This window comes from Augochlora pura, chromosome 4 (assembly GCF_028453695.1).
Source record: "Augochlora pura isolate Apur16 chromosome 4, APUR_v2.2.1, whole genome shotgun sequence".
Classification (NCBI taxonomy): Eukaryota; Metazoa; Arthropoda; class Insecta; order Hymenoptera; family Halictidae; genus Augochlora; species Augochlora pura.
In genome coordinates, this window is record NC_135775.1 from 1946391 (window position 1) to 1967934 (window position 21544).

Here is a 21544-nt window from a genome sequence, read left to right on the forward strand (position 1 = left end):
GAATCTATAATATTTAATATTTAATATTGAATCAGTAATATGTAATATTGGATATGTAATATTGAATCTGTAATATTTAATATGTAATATTGAATCTGTAATCTGTCATATTTAATATTTAATATTGAATCTATATCTTCCGCATCAACAATCAAAGAAGACATATATATATCCTCCGTAATAACAAAAGAGATCGACGGATAACCGTACTAAAAAATAAAAGCTTGCAAATCACGGCAAGAAGAAAATCGCTGAAATAACTACGGCGATAAGATATCGCTTAAAACAAAAAGGTGAAACGAGGAAGAGTTGAATCGAGAACAAAGGTAGAGACGGTTTGTTCATCGAATAAAAGAAGAAGCTGCGGCAAAAGCGACGAAAAGGAGATGGAATATAATTCCTCGAAATAACAGAAGAAATGGATAGTTTCGACGGACAAGAAAGGTCGAAGGTGACAATTGCAAATAAAAGAGTCCCCCCCTCTCTCTTTCTCTCTCTCTTTCTCTCTCTCGTAACGAGTTGCGACGGATCGTGGTGGATAAAACGGAGCAAGGAAAATCTGTGAAAAACAAAAGGATCGTCGGGAATAAAGGATGATAAAAGGAAGAATTTGATCGAGTACAAAGAGGTGGTGGGGGTGGGGGTTGGAGGGACTGTCGCGTTTGTCAAACAGGATATAAAAGAGGCGAATAAAATTGCCGGGAATAAAGGAAGACAGCAGCAGATAATTGCGGATAAAGGAAGACTAAGGGTTGGGGTGGGGGCGGTTGGGGGGAGGAGTTTGTGCGTCAACGATGGCTCGTGATAGGCTGTCGCGTTGGGCTCTCGAAGTACACTTAGATCCTGGCTTGACTCGGGTTAGCCGGCATCCTTCGAGGTTAAGCTTATGTCAAGATCATGATTTTTCCGGATAAAAATGTCTTTATCCGCCTATTTTTATTCTAATAATTCACTCTACTTTTATTTCAATAATTCAAGCAATTTTTAGTGTAACAATTCCACTAATTTCAATTCTAATAATTCACTCTACTTTTATTTCAATAATTCAATTTTTAGTGTAATAATTCCACTAATTTCAATTCTAATAATTCAAACGATTTTCAGCAGAATAATACCGGCTATATTTATTCGCGCGACTTTTCACTTTTTTTCCGGGAACAGATCGTTCGAACGCGGATCGCGACGAGTTGCTGGGAAAAGCGTCATTTAATTATGCACGAACCGGATCAGTCCCTCTCCCCCGAAAGTAACGAACTCGCCGACGCGCCGGTTTGAAAAATAAATGTTGAAAAGTAATTTCGAAGTTGCAGCGAGGCGGGAAATGTCGCCGCGGGGGGGAACGAATTTCCACGGAGTTTTTAGCGTAGTTTCGCTCAGCATTTCGTTATCAATCCTCGCTAAACTCTTTCTCTCTCTCTCTCTCTCTCTCTCTCTCTCTCTCTCTTTTGTCCCAGTTCAAAGGGGACCCGCATGCCACCTGAATACTTATCGCAGGTTTATTTTAATCCTGCAGAGTCGAACGGTTCCGATTAGTTGCAAAGAAAAAAAAGAAATGGAAGGCGAAATCAATTGGCCCCCGCTGCGCCAACATGGCCGCCGCTTTTATTTTACGGACCGTTTCAATAATTAATCGCCGGATTATCGATCCCTTTCATCTCGTGCCCCTTCTCCAGCCATTTTTAAGATCCTCGTTGAAAGTGCATACTTGAAGCCGCGCGCATTTTTATGCAGTTTCAATATTAAAAAATTGAAGAATCGAGAAGAATGGAACCATCGAAAATGCGGCTTCTTGCAAGGTTATTTTAATTTTACTAGAAAATATTTACAGCTGTTGAAAGTGAACTTTTGAACAGATTTGTAATAATTAATTATTTTAATTATATATTCGATTGAATCAAAGATTTGTCTAAACGAAGAGCTATCCGCTTTTTAAGATAAAAAATTATTGTCAATTGATCCAAAATTAAACTTCGTTGCTATAAAAATTATTTTAGTAGATGACAGAACAATTTTATCGGTGCCTCAGAGTGCAAAGGGTTAAAGGTTCTCACGAGTGCGCAGCCTCGGCGATAACTGCGTTAAGTCTAATGCAACTATCTCGCGGTCCGTGCATCCTTTGGTCGTCTCGTGTCCGCGAGCGCGTCGCATCCGATCTGAAATGCATCCCTCGTTGCACTCGCGGGAGAATACGCCGCGGGGGAACACGGGGTCGCAGCGGTGTCGCGGGCCGTGTTTATTACGGTCCCGTGGCTATGCATCGACTATGCAGATTTCGCTGGCGACGCCAGTTTTGCATGCAAGTGCCCGGGAACCGGCCGGAATTACCTGCGAACGAACGAGCACACGGTGCTCCTCTCCCTCTACGCAAGCCCCTTTTTGCGCAACACCACCGCTCTGACGAGCTTCGTTCAATCATTTTGTTCGGAATGGATTTATTGAGATTAACCTTTTCCGCTTTAATGGCGGCTGTTTGTAAATCAATATTTATGTTATAATTTATATTCATAAAACACATTCGTATAACAGTATGTAATATATTTATATTATATCGTACTCATCTTGCTATAATATGTTTTTATTATATTCGTCTCGCGGTCTATAATATATCTATATTATATTCATCTTACATTCTATAATATATCTATATTATATTCATCTTACATTCTATAATATATTTATATTATATTCATCATAAAATCTGTAGTATATTTATATTATAATTTATACTGTATTTATGTCGCGATTTATAATGAATTTATATTATATAATATAATATAACAGAATAATATATAATAAATTAACGTTACAATTTGTAATATGTTTGTATTATAATTTACGATATATTTACATTATGACTCCTAATGTATTATTTATCTTGCAATTTCCTGTATATTTACGTTACATTTTATACCGTAATCTCGAACAATTTTCACATTACCAAAATTCGACGAATTTATTCGACGAATTGCTAGAAATTCAAATTTGCCACCGATAAATATTAAATTCTACATTATAAAACTCGAGAAATAAGAAAGAAATCTTCTGTCGATAATTTCGAAATAAAATGAAAGAAATAACGTCGAATAAAATCAATTAAGAGTAATGCCGAACACGCGCTATAGCACGTTCTTATAGGAGAGAGTTTAGAGGAACGTGTCGCACGGACTGCAACACCGGTTGCACCTAATTGAATCGACCCTAGCCGGGAGCCCGTAGAGAGACATGTCCGCGGACGTGCGGTACCGTGCAGAGAGATAGAGAGAGAGAGAGAGGGGGGTCCAGTCTATCGATCAAACCTAATCGTAGAATGGCAAAGTGGCCTCTTTGACTCGGGGTCGCATCCGCTTTGTCTACGATGGCATGCCTCCGTCCCGGTGAACTATCCCTTAATCCAGTTTGACTTGGGGCTACACGTGTCACGTAATCCAATTAGCAAGCGCCCACCCGAGCGCGCAACACTGGACGGTGCAACGTTACCCTCCTCTCTCTCTCTCTCTCTCTCTCTCTCCCGACGCTGTGTACGCAGCCCTAAGCGAGCGCGCGCAGCCCTAGACTAGTAGACACAGCCCCTGACAAGTGTGTACTGACTTATGCAAGTCTATGCAGCTCGGTGCAGGTGCATAGAGAATTATGCAAGTGTGTACTGGCTTATGCAGGTGTATACAGTCTTATGCAAGTGTGTACAGTCTTATGCAAGTCTATACAGTCTTATGCAAGTGTACACAGTCTTATGCAAGTGTGTACAGCCTTATGCAAGTGTGTACAGTCTTATGCAAGTCTATACAGCCTTATGCAAGCGTATACCAGTCCTGTGAAAGTGTATGCAGTCTTATGCAAGTGTATTGAGTCCTATGCAAGCGGATGCACCCTTCTGTCCCACAAAATTTTAAACTAAATAATCGCCAAGTAATTGACAAAAATCCTAGAGTCACGATTCGATAGAATTTCGTATAAAATAATCCTGGAACAATTTTGAAAAAATCCTAAAATCAAAATTCGATAAACTGTGCAATATATATATATTAACAAACTAATTTCGAAAGATTGTCACATCAAGGATCAATAAAACATTATATAAAATAATCGCAGAAAAATTGAAGAAATCCGTTCGGTGAAGAGTCAATTTGCACGAGATAACCTCAAAAATCTTGTTAGCCGAATAATAAGTTCAACTAATTAATCACCCATTGAAATTGTCATCGATCAAGATGCTCTCTAACTATACCTTCCAGTCAAGCGTAATTGTTCAAGCGATATCAAGGAATTCGCCGTTCGACGCGATAGAGAAACGCGCGCCGATCGATGTCGCCGATTAGGCGATCCATTGTGCTAATCGTGTTCAATTTCCGTGCGATACTGGGATCTGATAGTTTGATACCATAGACGGCGGTCCTGTCGTCCATTGTAATACAAGGGCTGTTCCGCGCGCGCGCGTGTGTATAGCTTCTTGTCAATGGCGCACGAGACGCGCCTCAAAGCGACAGCGGTCAGATAGGTACACACACACACGCACACACATACACACGGTGAAATCGATGCCGCGTGTCTCGAGCCGAAATTAACCCTTTGCACTCAAAGCCATTTTAACTGTAAATCTGAAATAATTTTTCAGGTTATGTCAGGTTATGTCCTGAAATAATTTTTCAGCTGTACAGTATTTCCATTTTAAGCGGCCAAGCGTATTTTACTATACCAAATTAACTCTTGTTAATCATACCAGCAGTTTCATGTTCAACAATTTTTCTAAAATCAAACTTTGTTGCTATAAACGTTGTTTTAGAAGGTGACGAAGTAATTTAAGTGGTGCCTATGTATCGATGTAATGTATCGAGCAGATCGAGACTCGGATCGATTTTTATCGCGCGTCGTTCCGTCGCGAGCACCGTCGCATACATCACTCTTCCGTGGAAACCCGATAACCGAGAAGACGGGGAGATGATAAGGACAGGCGGCGAACATCCGGTTTCCCTGTCGCGTGTGTCACGTGGCCCCCCAGTGTCGCCTACTTTCCGAGAGGCTGTCGAACCGTATTGGTCCATCGATCGGACACACTATCTAGGCGGTTCCGCGTTCACCCCCCCCCCCCCGTCGCTTTTTGCTTTTAATTCGGAGGGTGGAACGATCTGTTATCATCCCCTTTCTTCGATGTTTCCCTCATAGTCGCTCTTGTCACGTTGAAAGGGAAAGGGAAAGGGTTGTTGTCATATCTGTTTCGCAGACGTTTTCGAGGATACCTGGCATGATTGATTTTTTAATTCGGAGGGTGGAACGATCTGTTATCTGGTAAACGATCGTTTTACGCATTCGTGGCAAAAATAAATAATTTAAATTATTTCAATAAAATGTTTAAATTATTTAAATTATTTAAATAATTTGGAATTGCGAGGAGACGAGAAGGATTAAATTGATTTACTGCACTGCTCTGAACTTAACATTATTTTATTACCAACACAACGTCATTATACTATTGCCATAATTATTAATATAATTAAGTTCATGGATGAACCACCGTCTGATTTTCAAATCTCTCAATTCTCCCAAAAAATTCCAATTTTCCCATAAAAATCAACACTATTCACAGAACAAACGAACGAAATCCGCTTTCACTATCGAGTCACTAGAGCGAGGGGACAGAGAACGGTGACCGAATTTCAGCGTCCTATAGCAAAAAAAAAGAAGTGCCGGGGATAGAGTGGCGTAAGAGCCGGTCGACTGAAATCGGTTGCGCCGTAGAAACGTAGACAAAAGCAAGGAGAGAGAGAGAGAGGGAGGGAGAGAGCAAAGGGATAACAAGATTTCCTCCCGGGGCGCGTTTATGGTTCGTTTCATGTGAGAACGACCCAATTTCCGGGTGTGGACGGGGTCGCCCCCGCGGTCCGAAACTCTAGAAAATGGCGGCGGACGTGAGCCCGGCATGGGATCGGCGACGGGGCGACGAACGATTCAAGGCTCCCCGGGAACCAAGTCGATTTTATATAGCGATTGATGTAATCAATGTACAGTATAGTAGTACAGAGAGTATATAGTGTAATTGAGAAATGTATAGTGTGGTATAGGAAGTGTAGAGTAGATGTAATAAAGGTACGGTGTAGTAGATGAAATGTATAATATAGTAAAGGAGGAGTGCATAATATAGTATTATAGTATATTATACTATATATTATACTATACTGTATATTATACTATATATTATACTATATATTATACTGTACTGTATATTATACTACTCCTGTACTCTACTATATTATACCATGTATTATACTTTACCGTATATTATACTACTCCTGTATTCTACTATATTATACTATATATTATACTGTACTGTATATTATAATACTCTTGTATTCCACTATACATTTATTAAGTATACCATACATTTCCTACTCTATACTATATATACTCAACTACATATATTATATATTGATAATAACAATGTTCCTAATAAAATAACAATAGTCCTCAAGTGTAGAGTCAAATTCGGACCTCGTAGCTTTCTCTCCCTGTGCGACAGGTCGATGGATCGATCATGGTGTGGTATGGGGTTCGGATTCCGATATCGTAACGAGATTTCCCGTAAGTAACGCTCTCGGCCACGTGCGGTCCGACACCGATAACCGCGCGCGCGCGCGCGCGTCTACTTTTCTAGTTTTTCCACGAGAACTTCGCGGAAGCGAAGTAGAACTTTGACGCGAAGTTTCTCTCTTTCTCTCTTTTTCTCTTACTACCGTGGGCGAGAAAAATAGAGAGAAAGGAGGCGAGGGAACAGCTTCCCCCGAGCTCGAACTATCGGGAAAACAATCAGGCGGCGCGCACCAGTGCCGAGTTTGAAAATAATTTCCGACCGGGTCCGGGGGACGCCCGGGATTAAACCCTGTCCCTTTTTTTCCTTTTTTTTTCTACGGCGATTGTTGAAGCCATGGGGTCGACGCCGGCACCGTCGATGGAAATATTGAACACTCGAACGGAGAGTGGTTTGCTCCGGAAAGATTGCGTTTTATCGAGCCCGTGATTTTTATTCTAATTTCGTGACGGCGCGTCTCTCAGTTGCATGGATAGAACTGTCTTCAAGGTTCGCCATTTTTATAGGTACTATTTACAACAAAATGCAATTTTGTAGACGCTTATTTTATTTATTCATTTCGTTTGTTAATCGCTCGAAAAATTCTAGCCTAGAAAGACTTTAAATAATTATTTTATTTGCAAGGTCTAAATTTTTTGAAGACTATGTTTCATACTTTACATTATTAGGAATTTTATTGTCTTATTTTATATAACAATATTATACTGTTATATTTTATTTATGCGCTCCTAGAACAACTATACTTCGGATGAGTTTGAATTTAAGAAAGGAAATTTATCTTGCAATAATTTTGTTTCTTAAGGAATTATTGTCGATTGAAATTGTCCAATTTTTATCTAACATTTCTCTCTGCCATAATTTTTCTTTACACAGTATGTTTCACCTACTGGCATTAAACAACCTGTTCCATTTTACCGAGTACAAAGTATGTTATCGGCTTTCAAAGTTTCCAGTTGTCTGACCATACACTGTCTTACTCTACTGACGGCGCCACGAGTGCACGAGTGTCTGACTACACAGAGTCTCATTCCACTTGTTTCGCCGGTGTTTCTTATCACTGAAACACTGTGACGATCTTTCGTTAAAGTAAACAATGTTCTGTGTGAAATATTAAATATTATTAAGTTCTATATTATATTATATAGAATATTATAATGCTAGTTTGATCCGCGGCACCGCGCCGCGCCGAAAGGGTAAATAGTGAACGCGCGCGGTTTAATCGTCGGCCGGTGTCCGATCGATGTTCTATCGCGCGGCGAAGTTATTAATCGGATAACAGTCTACACACCGTACTCGAGATAACTTTATCGGTCGGTAATTGGCTCGATTGGATTGTCGGGGGCGCTGGGGGGACGAGATGCTTTGATCATCTCGCGATCCGGGCGACGGCTGTTCCACTTGTCTCTGCGATCCTCGAGACTTACGCGTCCGACGACGTTTGCAAATTGACGTTAGGCTTCGTCGACTTGTTGCTATCACGTGACAATGAATTTACGCGAATTTATCGAAAGAATTTACTCGAATTTATCCAAAGAATTTACTCAAATTTATCCAAAGAATTTAATAGAATTTATCCAAAGAATTTACGCGAATCTATCCAAAAAATTTATTCGAATTTAACCAAAGAATTTACTCAAATTTAGCCAAAGAATTGACTCGACTTTATCCAAAAATTCACTCAATTTCATCCAAAAAATTCACTTCAATTTCATCCAAAGAATTGAAGGAAATTTCTTCGAATAACAGAGCAATATCTTCATCAAATATTAACATAAATAAATAGCAGTCTAACAACCTAACAATAACCAACAACCCACCCAGTCAGCCTGTCCAATTATAAAAAAATTATTCCGCCAATAAAAGAATAATATTAACACAATTTTCTACGCGAGTGTACTCGAACGCGACGGGAATTGCATCCGCAAACATTGTCAGTAAATCCAGGGGCTCAATCGCCACGGCGATTCTTTAATCGCAGCACGAATGTTAAACTGTCTGTTTCGCCTCTGTAATAGCAATATTTATGTCCACGCGCGGCTCTCGCAGTCGCCCGTAGGCAAAATAAATAATCCAGCCGCGTCGTGCTCGTCGAACGGCGCTCGATTTAATCCACCGGATAGATGTCGAACGAAAATTGTTTAATTTCCCGGTGATCCATTAATTACCGTGCGTCATTCGAATTCGTCGAAGCGGATGCATCGTTCCCATCGACCTGCCCCCAGCTACGATTCCCTGTCCGCTATTCATGTATTTGAAAAAAACGCGACGTGCGTCACTAGAGCCATGAGATATTAATTATTTAAAATTGATAGTATTACGTTAAGATAAAAATTATGTTAAAATAAATTGTATTTCGACACGGCAAAATCACTTAAAAGCTGCAGTAATCTTGGCAATTTTTGGCTAAAAGGTTAACAATATTTTGACAATGCAATATTGCAAGTGCATAAAAATTGACAATTCGTTTATTAATAAAATATAATATAAAATTCCACAATTTTCCATTAAACGTAGTGAAAATGATACTTTACAAAGACAATGTTTCCCGCACTGCTAAATAATCCTGATATAACAATTGAAATAAAAATAAAAATTAAATCTTACTGTGCAATAAATGAAGTCTAAAAAATTCAACGAAACAAACGATAAAATTCGTCTGACCAATTTTACAAAATCGACAGAACTTCCTTCGCAATTCTTTTATTCATTTATCAACGAAATCGTAAAATAATTATATAAAAATAATCCAGGATGACAATCGACCTATATAACAACAATATTGTTTATTTTATTGTTAAAGGTGCTGGGCAGTCAGACGGAGTACCATTTCGTGCACAGGGCTCTGCCGCACGCGCGGAGCAAACGTTCGGTGCCGCACACGAGAAGGTTGAAGGTGGATCCCATGGTAAGCGATTCCCGCCAGGTTCCCACGATAAATATTTTTTCTGCCGTGCGTATCCCGTCGCCGGGTTAAGGTTCCTCCCGCATATTTTTCCTCTCCGCTTAGCCTCGATTTATTCCCGGCAGGGAAACGAAGATACACGCTTCTTCTCCGCTCGCGATTCCAATTCTCCGCGCTCGCGTCCCGCCCGATTCGATGGAAAAATGAATCGCATTGTACGCTTACTATTTTTTATGTTGACGAGTTTTTTATGTTGTTGATTTTCGCTCGATTTTTATTCGATTTTCGTACGATTTTTATTCGATTTTTAAGCTTTGATTTTCGTTTGATTTTTATTCGATTTTTAAGCTTTGATTTTCGTTTGATTTTTATTCGATTTTTGTTCGATTTTTAAGCGTTTGATTTTCCATCAATTTTTACTCGATTTTCCTTCAATTTTCAAGCGTTTATTTTTCCTTCAATTTTTATTCGATTTTTATTATTACCTCCTAAAATCAACAAAAACAATTACCCAACACTTCAACCATCCCCTAACACCAACATCCCCGAAACAAATGAAAAAAAACCTACCCAATTCGTCTATTTCGTCGTGCACCCTCGGCCTCTATCGCATACGACAGTGCTCCCCGTCGTAAAATCGTTCGTCGTCGTGAAATCGCTCTACAAAGGGCAACGGCGTCAGAGAAAATATTTGGCCGCGATTTCCGTGGAAAATCACCGAGTAAACCGAGCGAGATGGATCACGCAGGGGGATGAGGGGGTGAGGAGTCACGTGGGCGGTTCGTCGGGAGGCTCGATTCAGGGCCGCGCGCGATCCATCAGCCGGCCGATATAAATGTAAATGAATACCCAATTTCGCTGCAGAGATCCGCTCCTCTCGGCGGCGGCGGCGAACAACCTAATCGAACGAGGAACAGATTGCTCGCATCAAATTACGGCGGCTTTCACGCTGCCGCGGAAAATCGTCGTCGAAAGAACGGCCATCTTTCTCTGTAATTAAACTAAGTCTGATGTCAATCTATTTTTGTTTAAATTAAACTATTTCGTATACTGGACTGTTTTGTAAATTAGTCTGTTTTATAAATTAGATTGTTTTTGAAATTAAACTATTTTTATGCTAGACTATTTTATATAATTATTTGATGAATTGAACTATTTTATAAACTGAACTATTTTATAAATGACATTATTTTTTAAACTAGATCAGTTCAGACAATTTATTTTATAAATAAATCTAGTTTATAAATGCCTCTATTTTATAACCTAATCCTCCCCGTAAAACAATTTATAAACTAACCTATCTTAAAAATCCATCCACTTTATAAATAACTCTATTACACAAACTATTTTCAAAATCAACATATTTTACAAATAAACCCGTTTTATCAACTCGCTTCATAAATCAATCTATTTTACCATCCAAATCCACTTTATAAACAAACGAATTTCAGAAGTAAGTCTCCATCGTAAATCAATCCATTTCACAATCTAATCCATTCGACGAACAATTCCGCTCCGGTTTAATCGCCCCGTGATTCGTGTGTCCCGATTGTCTCAGGTGCACACGGCGGTGCAGCAGGCGGGTTTCAAGCGCGTGAAGCGCGGATACAAATCGCTGAGCGTCGACAACCTCGTGCCGCTCTACCAGATGAAGAGCCCGTGGAATCCCGGGAACAGGGACCCGTCCGACCCGTACTTCCAATACCAATGGTACCTGAAGAACACGGGCCAGAACGGCGGCAAGCCGAAGCTCGACCTGAACGTGAAGGCGGCGTGGGCGCAGGGTGTCACCGGGAAGAACGTGACCACGGCCATCATGGACGACGGTGAGATCACGTGTCCATTCTTACTTTTATGTCGATATTTTCACGATATTTATTACAGATTTATTTTTACATTTTTATTACCACGTTGAATTTTATTTGAAATGATATGTGATCTCTTGTAAAAATTAATAGTTTATTGTGATTTGTTGCTGTTTATTTGGATTTTCTGTAGTTATTATTGCAATAGTAAAATGAAATAAGTTTATCCTTATAAATGCTGTGAACAATGTTTTATAGTTTAATTAATTATTTCCGATGAAGGTGCCTTTAGAATTTTTATTGCTATAGCTGCTGTGAACAATATTTTATAGTTTAGTTAATTATTCCTGATGAAATCGTCTTTAGAATTTTTATTGCAATAATTCCTATAAACAATATATTATAGTTCATTAAATTATTTCTCACGAAAGTGCCTTCAAAATTTTTATTGCTATAGTTTCTGTAAACAATATAATATAGTTGACTCAATTATTTCTCGTATAAACGTCTTTAGAATTTTTATTGCAATAATTTCTATAAACAATATATTATAATTCGCTCAATTATTTGTCATACAAAATGTCTCCAGAATTCCTACTGATTAAAAAACTGATCTCTTAAACAAGATAGGTCAAAGTTGAAACAATTCCAAAGGTTCCGCAACTTTCAAGAAAGCTTGTAAAAGTTATTTTGAAAATGTTAAGAAATTAATTGTTAACTCGCCGGTCGCCTGGCAGGTGGAACGGAGCATAGCCGAAGGCAGGGTGGTTAATTTACCATTGCCTTTCTGTAGTCACGTTGTCGAGGAAGAGAAAGAGAGAGAGAGAGAGAGAGAGAGAGAGCTAAGGGTATAAGACGTAACGGGTCAGTCGAGATTGCGGGGGTTGCGCGTGACCCGTGGAGCCGAGGGGGAAACACGAGACCAGATTGTTTAAGGCGGAACGAACACGACCGGTGCCGATCATCGATTGCTCTGTTACGGAGTTTGTAACCGGATCCCGGCGTGGTCCACGTTGATACAATGGTCACGTTGTTGTTGCAACAGTTGCGTTTTTCGCCATCGTCGAAACGAAGCTGAACCTATACAGTTCTCCGGTTCGAAAAATAAAACTTGCTGTAACTTTTGAACTATCGAAGATATTGAGATGAAATTTTTACTGAAAATAACTAAAACGTCAGTCTTGGCTAACGTTGATTAAACATTTTTCGCAATTGTTAAACAATAAGTTTTAATGAATTCTTATTGTAGCAATCACTAAATATTTTTCGCAATTTTTAAACAATAAGTTTTAATGAATTTTTATTGTAGCAATAATTAAATATTTCTTCGCGATTGCAGAACAATAAATAAATATTTTGTATTGCTATTTTCCATTGGCTATTAACTACTGAATATTAACTACTAAATATTAACTCCTGAATATTAAATATTCGCAGCAATTAAAATATTATACCCACAGACCTTCCTAAAATAATAAAAATCGTCTAATTGTCAATTTAGAATAATTGACGTGGAATATTTTTTCGTTAAATAATACCAAATTCTTCAAACAGACGACACCGTGTGGCGTTGTAACAGCTCAGGGTGTTCCAGTTGTTGTCACTTAATTGTTATCTTGTCAGAGGGGCTGCTAACAGACCGCCTCACTGATTTAGCCATCCGCGGCTGACTTCTCGGGATCTCATTAAAGGAAGCGCGTTTAAGTCGTCACGCGAACCTCCTCGCAATCCTTGGGTATCTCGCTTTAATTGGTCGTCGTGATTGTATAACGACTTTGGCAAACCAAATTATTATTTATTAATTTACCTTCCTATAAACAGAACAAAAATTTTTAATTTTCTCAAATTCATTATATAATATTTAAAAATCAAAATGATTATTACAACAAAGTTAACAACAATAGCACGATTACCATAGTCATCGATTCGCCTAATTTCGATCACGGTTTTCGAAAAGCACTTCGCGCAAGTTCAAAGAGTAGATAGCCGGTCGAATTAATTAACATTCTTCGGACTCGTCGTAACAGTAATCGCTGGCGCGTCGTCCGCCGCAGCTCGACCCGGTTTCCACGGAGGCAATCCAATTATATTCGAACACAAAATTCGTAGCCTCGGACTCGCCTCCGATACAACAGCTAGATTGATTAAATCGAGCGGACGCGCGCTCTTGTTCTGTACCGCGGCGCGGTGCTCGTCGACGGCCGACAATCTATTGGATCGGAACCGACCTGATCGATCCATTTTCGCGGTGATACACGTATATATGGGGTACGTATACGCCGGCTACGAGGTAATTTCTGTCGATATTCTTTCGCGTTGCGACGACGATATACGATCGAAAATAGTATACTGTTCTTCGAATCTCTCGGGGATTGTTCCATCGCGGTTCGCGGAAGTCGCCGCCTCCACTGATTTGTTAATTTCTTCATGAAACTATGTGGGTTTGTAGGTAAAAGTATCCGCTTGAAAATGTATATAATGATTTTTTGTTTAATAATAGTTTATTCGAGTGAAAATTGTTAGAACGATAGCATGGGAGAATTGGGAATATTGCTGGCGTATTTATAATTTTAAGAATTTTATAATGAAACTAACTGAGATCGTAGATGAAAGTGTGCACTTTAAGATGTATATAATAATATTTTGCTAAAAAATAATTTACTCGATTGATAACGATTAAAATATCGCAATGGCGACTTGGAAATTGTCACACGTGGAATACATTGGGAAACTAGCTGGCATATTTACAATTTTACGAATTTTTCAATAAAACTCCCAGAGTTTATAGCTAAAACTGTACGCTTTGAAACGTATATTCCAGTTTTTAGATACACTCATCACCGACTAATTTAAAAATAATATAAAACTGTTACGCTCAAAACATCAATTCTACCAGACAACGTCTCAAAGCTTCGGCTGTCAAGTTTGCAATATTACCAATACGTCAATAAAACTCACACAATAAACAGCTTAAACTATACACTGTAAACTGTATATAACAGTTTTTCGATAAAAACGTCACCCACTAATTAAAAAATAATATAATAGCAGAGACGCAGCAGTGCGCGAGAAGACTAAAACGCGAGCAATTTCGCGGACGTTCTTTGGCGCGACAGGCGGAAAACGGAGGCGGAGTGGGGGGTAAAACGGCGAGCAACGAGGGAAAGTATAAAAGGAGCTGGCAGGGGGGTCAGCGATTCCGCGGGCACCTCGGAGCAGACAATTTGCAATTTTCCGCGATCAGCGGGTCGCCGAGGCGGTGTTTCGGTCGTTCGAAATCGATAGGCGACGTCTTCTCTCTCTCTCTCTCTCTCTCTCTCTCTCTCTCTCTCTCTCTCTCTGTACACTCGAGATTACGGTTTAGCAAAGGGGGAACTTAAATGAGCCCGGAGGAGTCGGGAAATTATCGATTCGCGCGCCCGGAAATCTGGAAACTTAATCTCGTTTCGCGGCAGCCGCCGTTGTAACTCCGTTTCGCGACAACGATCGCTGCCTGCAGTTACGACAACGTTGCTGTCGCGCGATCTCTTCCGTGCTACGCCGCGGAACTGGGTCTCCTCGGACGGCTAACGTTCCTCGTTCACGAGAAACCGTGGCTGCAATTTAACAACTTCTTTCGCACGTTAATTTTCATCGGAGCCATCGTTGGAGCTCTTCTACGCTGTTCTATTATTTTTTAATTAGTGGGAGATGTTTTTATGCAAAAACTGTTATATACGTTTTAAAGTGTATAGTTTTAGCTGTTTGTTGGGCAAGTTTCATCGATGTATTGTTAACGTTGCAAATTTGGCAGAAGAATTTTGGACACGTTGTCTGATACAATTGCATGACACTATTCGATCAATTTTAAATTAATGGATGTTATTATTATTAAAAAATTGTTATACACGTCTTAAAGTGTATACTTTTATCTAGAAATTCGGTAAATATCATTGACAAACAATGAAAACTGTAGCTAAGACGGTAAAAGTTCTATGAGCTGAATTTCTGAACTCCAGTCAACATTTTCTTGTAAACGAGAAATTTGTAACAAGATTGACAGATTTTCCTTTCCTTGATAAATTAAATATGCACATCCGAGAATTGTGAATAAAGTTCGCCTCGAGGCGAGAGCCGCCCCGTCGCAACAGATCTCGACTGAATCGCGTCCTTATCGCTTGGCGTTACGCTTGTTAGATAGACACCGTTTTTCTCGGGGAATTTTTGCCCTCGGATTTTTCTGTGTATTCCAGCAGTCTTGACGGCGGAGTCGACGGTATCGGTCTTCCGTAATTTGATCAGCTTTCATCGAAGCGTCGATATGTCTCCATTCCCATCGAACCGTGTGCCCCCCTCCCTCTCTCTCTCTCTCTCTCGCTCTCTCTTGTTGCAACAGATCGCGTCGTTGCCTTTAAATCGCTCGACCGAACCAGGGACCGGCTATATTTTATTCCAATAACGAATACAATTTTATTCCATCAGATTATCCAACGTATTTCTACCTTCATTTATGCAATAGGATTATTAACATTCCATTGAAAGAAAATTTCAAATTGCATAATTTATACGAGATAAGAGTACGAATCATTATTTATACGGATTAAATTAAAGTTAAAGTTAAAATTGAAATTGTTAAAATAAAATTGAAATTTCTTGAATAAAATTAAAATTACTTTTATAAAAATAAAATGTTCGCAATATTGTTCGAGGAATTTATTAAAACTAATATACAAATAGAAGAGTGTCCTGACTAAAATTTTTGTTTAAATAATATTCTTCAAGAAATATTATCGATATAGTTCCTGGAATAAAATTCTATCCTATATAAATATACATAAAATATTCTATGTATTAATAATTCTATATTAAAAATATTATATATAAACATTATTCGAATAAAATTGTATTCCAATCAAATTGTATTTGAAAAATTACCTTTTACAAATTTATTCCACAAAAATTGCATTCGAATATCCAAAACTCTTCGTTTGGACTAACCTGACATAACCTAACTTTCGTTAGAGGTTTCTGTACCATAAGTAGAAATTATAGTAACTCGTCTGTGGATTGGGGATCGCGACTGGTTTAGCGGTTGGCCAAAGTGTCTTTGACGGTAGGGGTTAACCGGCGAATTGGATTTCCGGTTCCGGGGGTGGGCGGGGGGGGGGGGGGGGGGGGAACACGTTCGCGGAAGCTAGATTGGGTCGTTGTTAATTGCTCCGGGAACCAGGATTAATCTTTGTCGCTAATTTCGGATCCAGCCTTTAATTACCCGCTCCTCGGGAGTCTTGTAACGAGTCTTGTAACGTCTTGTCATGTCTTACTTCGCCTGATCCGGTTGCACGCACTATACATCATGTCACGAATTCACGAAAATCTCTTCGAGATATTGTTAACAAATTATTGCTCTTTATGAGGTTATAGTTAACAAGTAGTTGTAATTAACAAGTGCTTTAAATTTTAGAATAATAATTAATCTAGGGTGCATAAATTTAATAATAATAAATAATAAGTTAACAAGTGTTTGTTAACGCTTAGCCAACCGAATGGGTTCTCTCTATTTTATATTAATTTCTTATCCGTCGCGGTTTAAAATTACTATAGCGAATTTATAAATATTTTTATATATACTGTACATAGTGTACAAATCTCACCTTAACCCTTCTTCTCTAATTCTGGCACAGCTGACCTCCTTTTTCTACTTTGTTCCAGGTGTCGACTACATGCATCCGGACCTCAAGTATAATTACGTAAGTACAATCATTATTTTTCATCTGAAAAGAATCTAGGTTAACTTTTTTTTATGCGTCTGAACGCATCCATCGATCTCTCTGTCCTCACGGCATCGGAGCGCGCTTTAATATTTAAATCCTGCTTTCGTGTACATATACGAGTTTCTTTGCTGAAGCATCGGGACGATTTACTCTTGATCTTGACGATCCCGGAGTCAGTTTGTTTCGACGATTCTAGGTCGGCGCATTAAATCAACGCGAGGCGCTCCAAGGACAGAAAAAAGAGAATGCTTTAACGCGGTGGTAGTCGCAGCTCGGAAATGAAACCGGTGAGAAATTGTACAGTGGCAAACAACTTAGAATACAGTATATGCTGTTCCGGCGACAATTGTCGCACCTCGATGCCACCGGAAGGTTAAACAAAGGCGAAGTGGAAAATAAATATTAAAGACCAAAAGTGAAGAATAAAATACAAATATAAAGAACACAAATATATTATAAAAAATGAAGTATAAAAATGGAGCAAAAACATCAACTATAAACAACGAAGTACAGTTCTAAAAATGGAGCAATAAAGAAGCGATAAAAATCGAGCATAAGAGGTCGCCGACGAGAGAGATGAATTACTGAAACGAAAGCGGCGGACAGGTGATTAAAGCGACCAGGAAAATTTAATTCCGCGTGTTGCTTGCCGACAAAGAAAGAAGTCCCGCGGATATCGCGTTGGAACGGGCGCCGGATAAATAATAATAGAATCCAGAGATCGCATTGTTCCCGGACGCACGAGAACGGATCCCCTCGACCCGGATTCAGATCCGAAGTGCGTCGTTGAAAGGATCTCGTCATTGTACCGGGTGTCCCGAATTTTTTATAGTGTTCCGGTAGCATAGTTATTACGCTATTATTATTGTTATTGTTATTCAATTATTTGTTTCCTTTTATTCTTCTTCTTCTTCTTATTATTATCATTATTATTGTTATAACTTTATTCACTTCAGAATGATCGCATTAACTCCTAAGACATTAGTATTGACCACGTGGTTCACGCAGAGACCCTAAAATTATAATAATAACCAAAATCAATTTTAATCACGATAAAAAGATTCCTCGAGTCATTTACAATAACTTTTTCCTTTACAAAAATTTTCTCCGACGCTTCCTTTACGAGTTATTAACGAAAAACGCTGACCAATGAGAAGAGAGTACCGCAGCCAAGCGCGTCTCTCATTGGTCACCGTTTCTCGCCAATAACTCTTAAACGAAGCGCCGTAGAAGAATTTCGCAAAGGAAAAATTTGCTGCAAATCGTCTCAGGAATCTCTTATTTCGTCCGGACACCCCGTAGATACGAAGTGTCGCGCCGCGTGGTTTACTTTGCGAAGAAAAGCGATGGGGCGAAATAATGGGAAATAATGTCGTATATCTTTTGCCGGTGGGGGGATGTCTTGTCGCTTCTGGCTGCGTGCGTTCGATGCGACGGCCGGAGCATCGACAATGCGAGACCTGTCCCGCGTCGCGAACGAGAAAGGTGAAACGTGGACGGCGCGGAGACAATGGGATCTACACGTGTCCTCGGGACTACCGATCAACCTTTGCGAGCACACGGGACAATGCGAACGCGTCGCGAGAAAACTTGTCGAAGAAAATCAGCTTTGTATCCGAGCTGGCATCCGATCAGCTTTATCATTTGCAACGTGATTATTCGGATAAAAGGATCGGTTCGGAACTGTTCATTTTTTAATAATTATTAGCGTGAGCTTTAAACAAATTAATATCAAAGACGCGGCGGTGGAACAAAAGGTGCTCAAATCAGAAGCAACGAGATCCTTTATCGACGCGTTTGTTATCTATTGGGAGTTATTTTTCTTGTTCTTCTCAATTGTTTATAAAAATATAAAGATTCTACGTTAGGAATAATTTATAAACAATTTTTTAAAAAATTTTTATTGTTCAGGATTTTTATATTTTGCAAAGCATTGCGCGTCGCCGTGAATGTATTACTAAGTGAAATATTTGTTAATGTTAGAGCCTGTTAATTAAACCAGCGATTGTTTAATGTATTAAGAATGGATCGTTTGTTTTGTTGCAGAATGCCAAGGCTTCCTACGACTTCAGCAGTAACGATCCTTATCCGTATCCGAGGTACACCGACGACTGGTTTAATAGGTGAGCGAAGCTTATTCCTTGTTATTTAATTCTCTATTATATACAGAGACAATTCAATAGTTATTAATAACGCGAGGATGCAATTAGGATTGCAATAGAAAAAGAATTAAGTGACGAGAAAACATCGAGAAATCCATTTTTATCTCTCGTTATTGTCTCGTCGATGCAACGACGCTCTTAAAATAATAAAATAAAATAATGAACCAAATAAAATAAAATAAAATAATAAAAACACCCTTCTCTTCAATGAATTAATACACCTTTTTTAACAAGATTATTATATCATATTACAGTTAAAACAAATAGTTGATCGAAAAACTAGAACGATAGCAGTCGCTGCGTTATTCTATTTAACCAATAATGATTTTTGTTAACGCGCGTTATTCACTTTCGTTCGCATCGATACGTTTTCCAAAGCGAGAGAGAATGAATGCGCCGCGACGCAATCGATCTCTCGTGAAAAAAAAGAGAGTACACAGACAATGTCGTTCGAAAGAGCGGCGCATTTGCATAGGGAAAACGCATCGTCGCATCCGCGAATACCATCCGTTGCGTGGGAAATCCAATATGCACAGCTCATTCGATATTTTCTCTGCAGCATTGTCTCCAAAATGTGCGTTCACGCGCGCGCACACGTGCGTGTGCCTACCGCCGAGAATTTCGAACCACCTGTCGATTCTCACTAACAACGTGACACCGGCGAAATTTTGCTAATTTTTATTGTTTTTAAAGAGCATATTTTAGCATTGTTTATAAGGCTTTTGGAAAAAAGTTATTGCGATTAATTTCGATTTTAGGTATCTGTGATATGGTATTTTATAGTGCAATTTTGTAACAATTATTTATTTGTAGTTGCAGTTGTTTATGGCGTAATTTTTTGTAATTTATTAATTTATAGTGAGAATTTGTTATGATTTATTACTTTGTAGTGTAATTTTTTTTGATATTTTATGATTAATTCGCTGGTTTCTCGATTCAGCGAAAGCATCGTCACTTCGTCAGGAAAGAAATTAGCCGGAATTGGTCCGACGGAAAATATTTCCGTGAATTACGCTGGAAATAATGCGGGCCGTAGCTAAGAATGCGATTCTTCGGAACCGATAACGAGCTTTACGTAACGGCTCCGGAGCAATTTCCGCGCTGACAGGCGCGCGCGTCTCCGTCGGGCGGACCGGCAAAAAAAAAGAGAGAAGAGAAGACTCCCCGTCGTTTCCCTTCGATTCCGCCCTCGGGAACTCCGATTATCGTCCTCAAAGGTTGGATCGCAGTCTGCTAGGATGAAACCCTTTCAAACGAAATTTTTAATATCTTTCCAGGCACTTCCACATTTTATAACGAAAGGGTCGGTGCTCCGTTATCCGGGAGGATCTTATTAATATTCGAATATTAACGATGGTATATTAATGTTAATTAATGCGAAGTTGATAATAATTGCGAGCAAACGATTTTTAATCGTATGCATTAATCGTAACGTGAAACGAAATTTTTAATAACATAGCCAAAGGAAAGTTTACTAAATTTAAATAGAGTAACTTAATTACTAGATACTTATTAAATATATATTATTATTTATTTATCAAAACCAGTGTCTTGGATTTACAATTTCAAAGCAATTTTGGTTCCTTTGAAAATAAGAAAATTAATCGCAACGCTAATAAGAAAATAAAGTGATGACGAAATGAAATAATAAAGAAATAGTTAATAAATGTAGCTTCGGTGAATAAACAAAGCCAGCGTCGATCATTGACCTATTGCATCGTTGCGAGTTTCGAATTTAAAGAGATCCATCTTCATTACCGCAGTTGGAACGAGCCCAAGAGAGAGAGAGAGAGGGGGAGAGAAAACGAATGCGAAATTGATTATAGCGCTTTCCGGTCGTTCACGGTGAATCCGTTAATCCGTGATATTGCCGCCTTATTTACTTAGCGCGGGAAAAAGTCGGCGATTTCGAGAGACCTACGCGGCCCCACGCGCATGAGACGAACATTATTCCGCGTTTTACGAGATCCATTCCTGATTTTATTGGCGCAATCGGAACCCCGTGGTAAACGGGCCACAATGACGGCATTGACTAGAGCGTGATGAAAGAAACGAGCGATAAAAGAGCGACCATAAACTCCGGTGTGCAAGTTGTGGAATGACGTCGTCCCCGATTCTTTGACGCGGGGAGAAGATATTCAGGATTAGTGACGTATTTCGTGGACTTGGTGGAGGATAATTGAGTGTAGGAATGGGAAAATTGGGGAATGGGCGTGGTCTTGGGTACAGTGGCTATTTGGGCGGAGCATGGGAGGTGCTAGAAAAGTGGGGCGTGGTCTTAGGAGAGGTCGAGGAATTTTATCGTGCGTTGGATGTGCTGTGAAAGTGTGACGGAGCTCTGC

The 21544-nt window shown here is 39.3% G+C and overlaps 1 protein-coding gene across 1 annotated transcript in view; it reads left to right on the plus strand.

The window, feature by feature from the left end:
• Amon (prohormone processing protease amontillado) overlaps nucleotides 1-21544 on the plus strand; it is a 57409-nt gene that overhangs the window by 9570 nt on the left and 26295 nt on the right. Inside the window, exons 2-5 of the mRNA XM_078178482.1 lie at nucleotides 9381-9485; nucleotides 11041-11308; nucleotides 16979-17016; nucleotides 19087-19163. Coding sequence (XP_078034608.1) covers nucleotides 9381-9485; nucleotides 11041-11308; nucleotides 16979-17016; nucleotides 19087-19163 — 488 coding nt within the window. The remainder of the gene's footprint in view (nucleotides 1-9380; nucleotides 9486-11040; nucleotides 11309-16978; nucleotides 17017-19086; nucleotides 19164-21544) is intronic.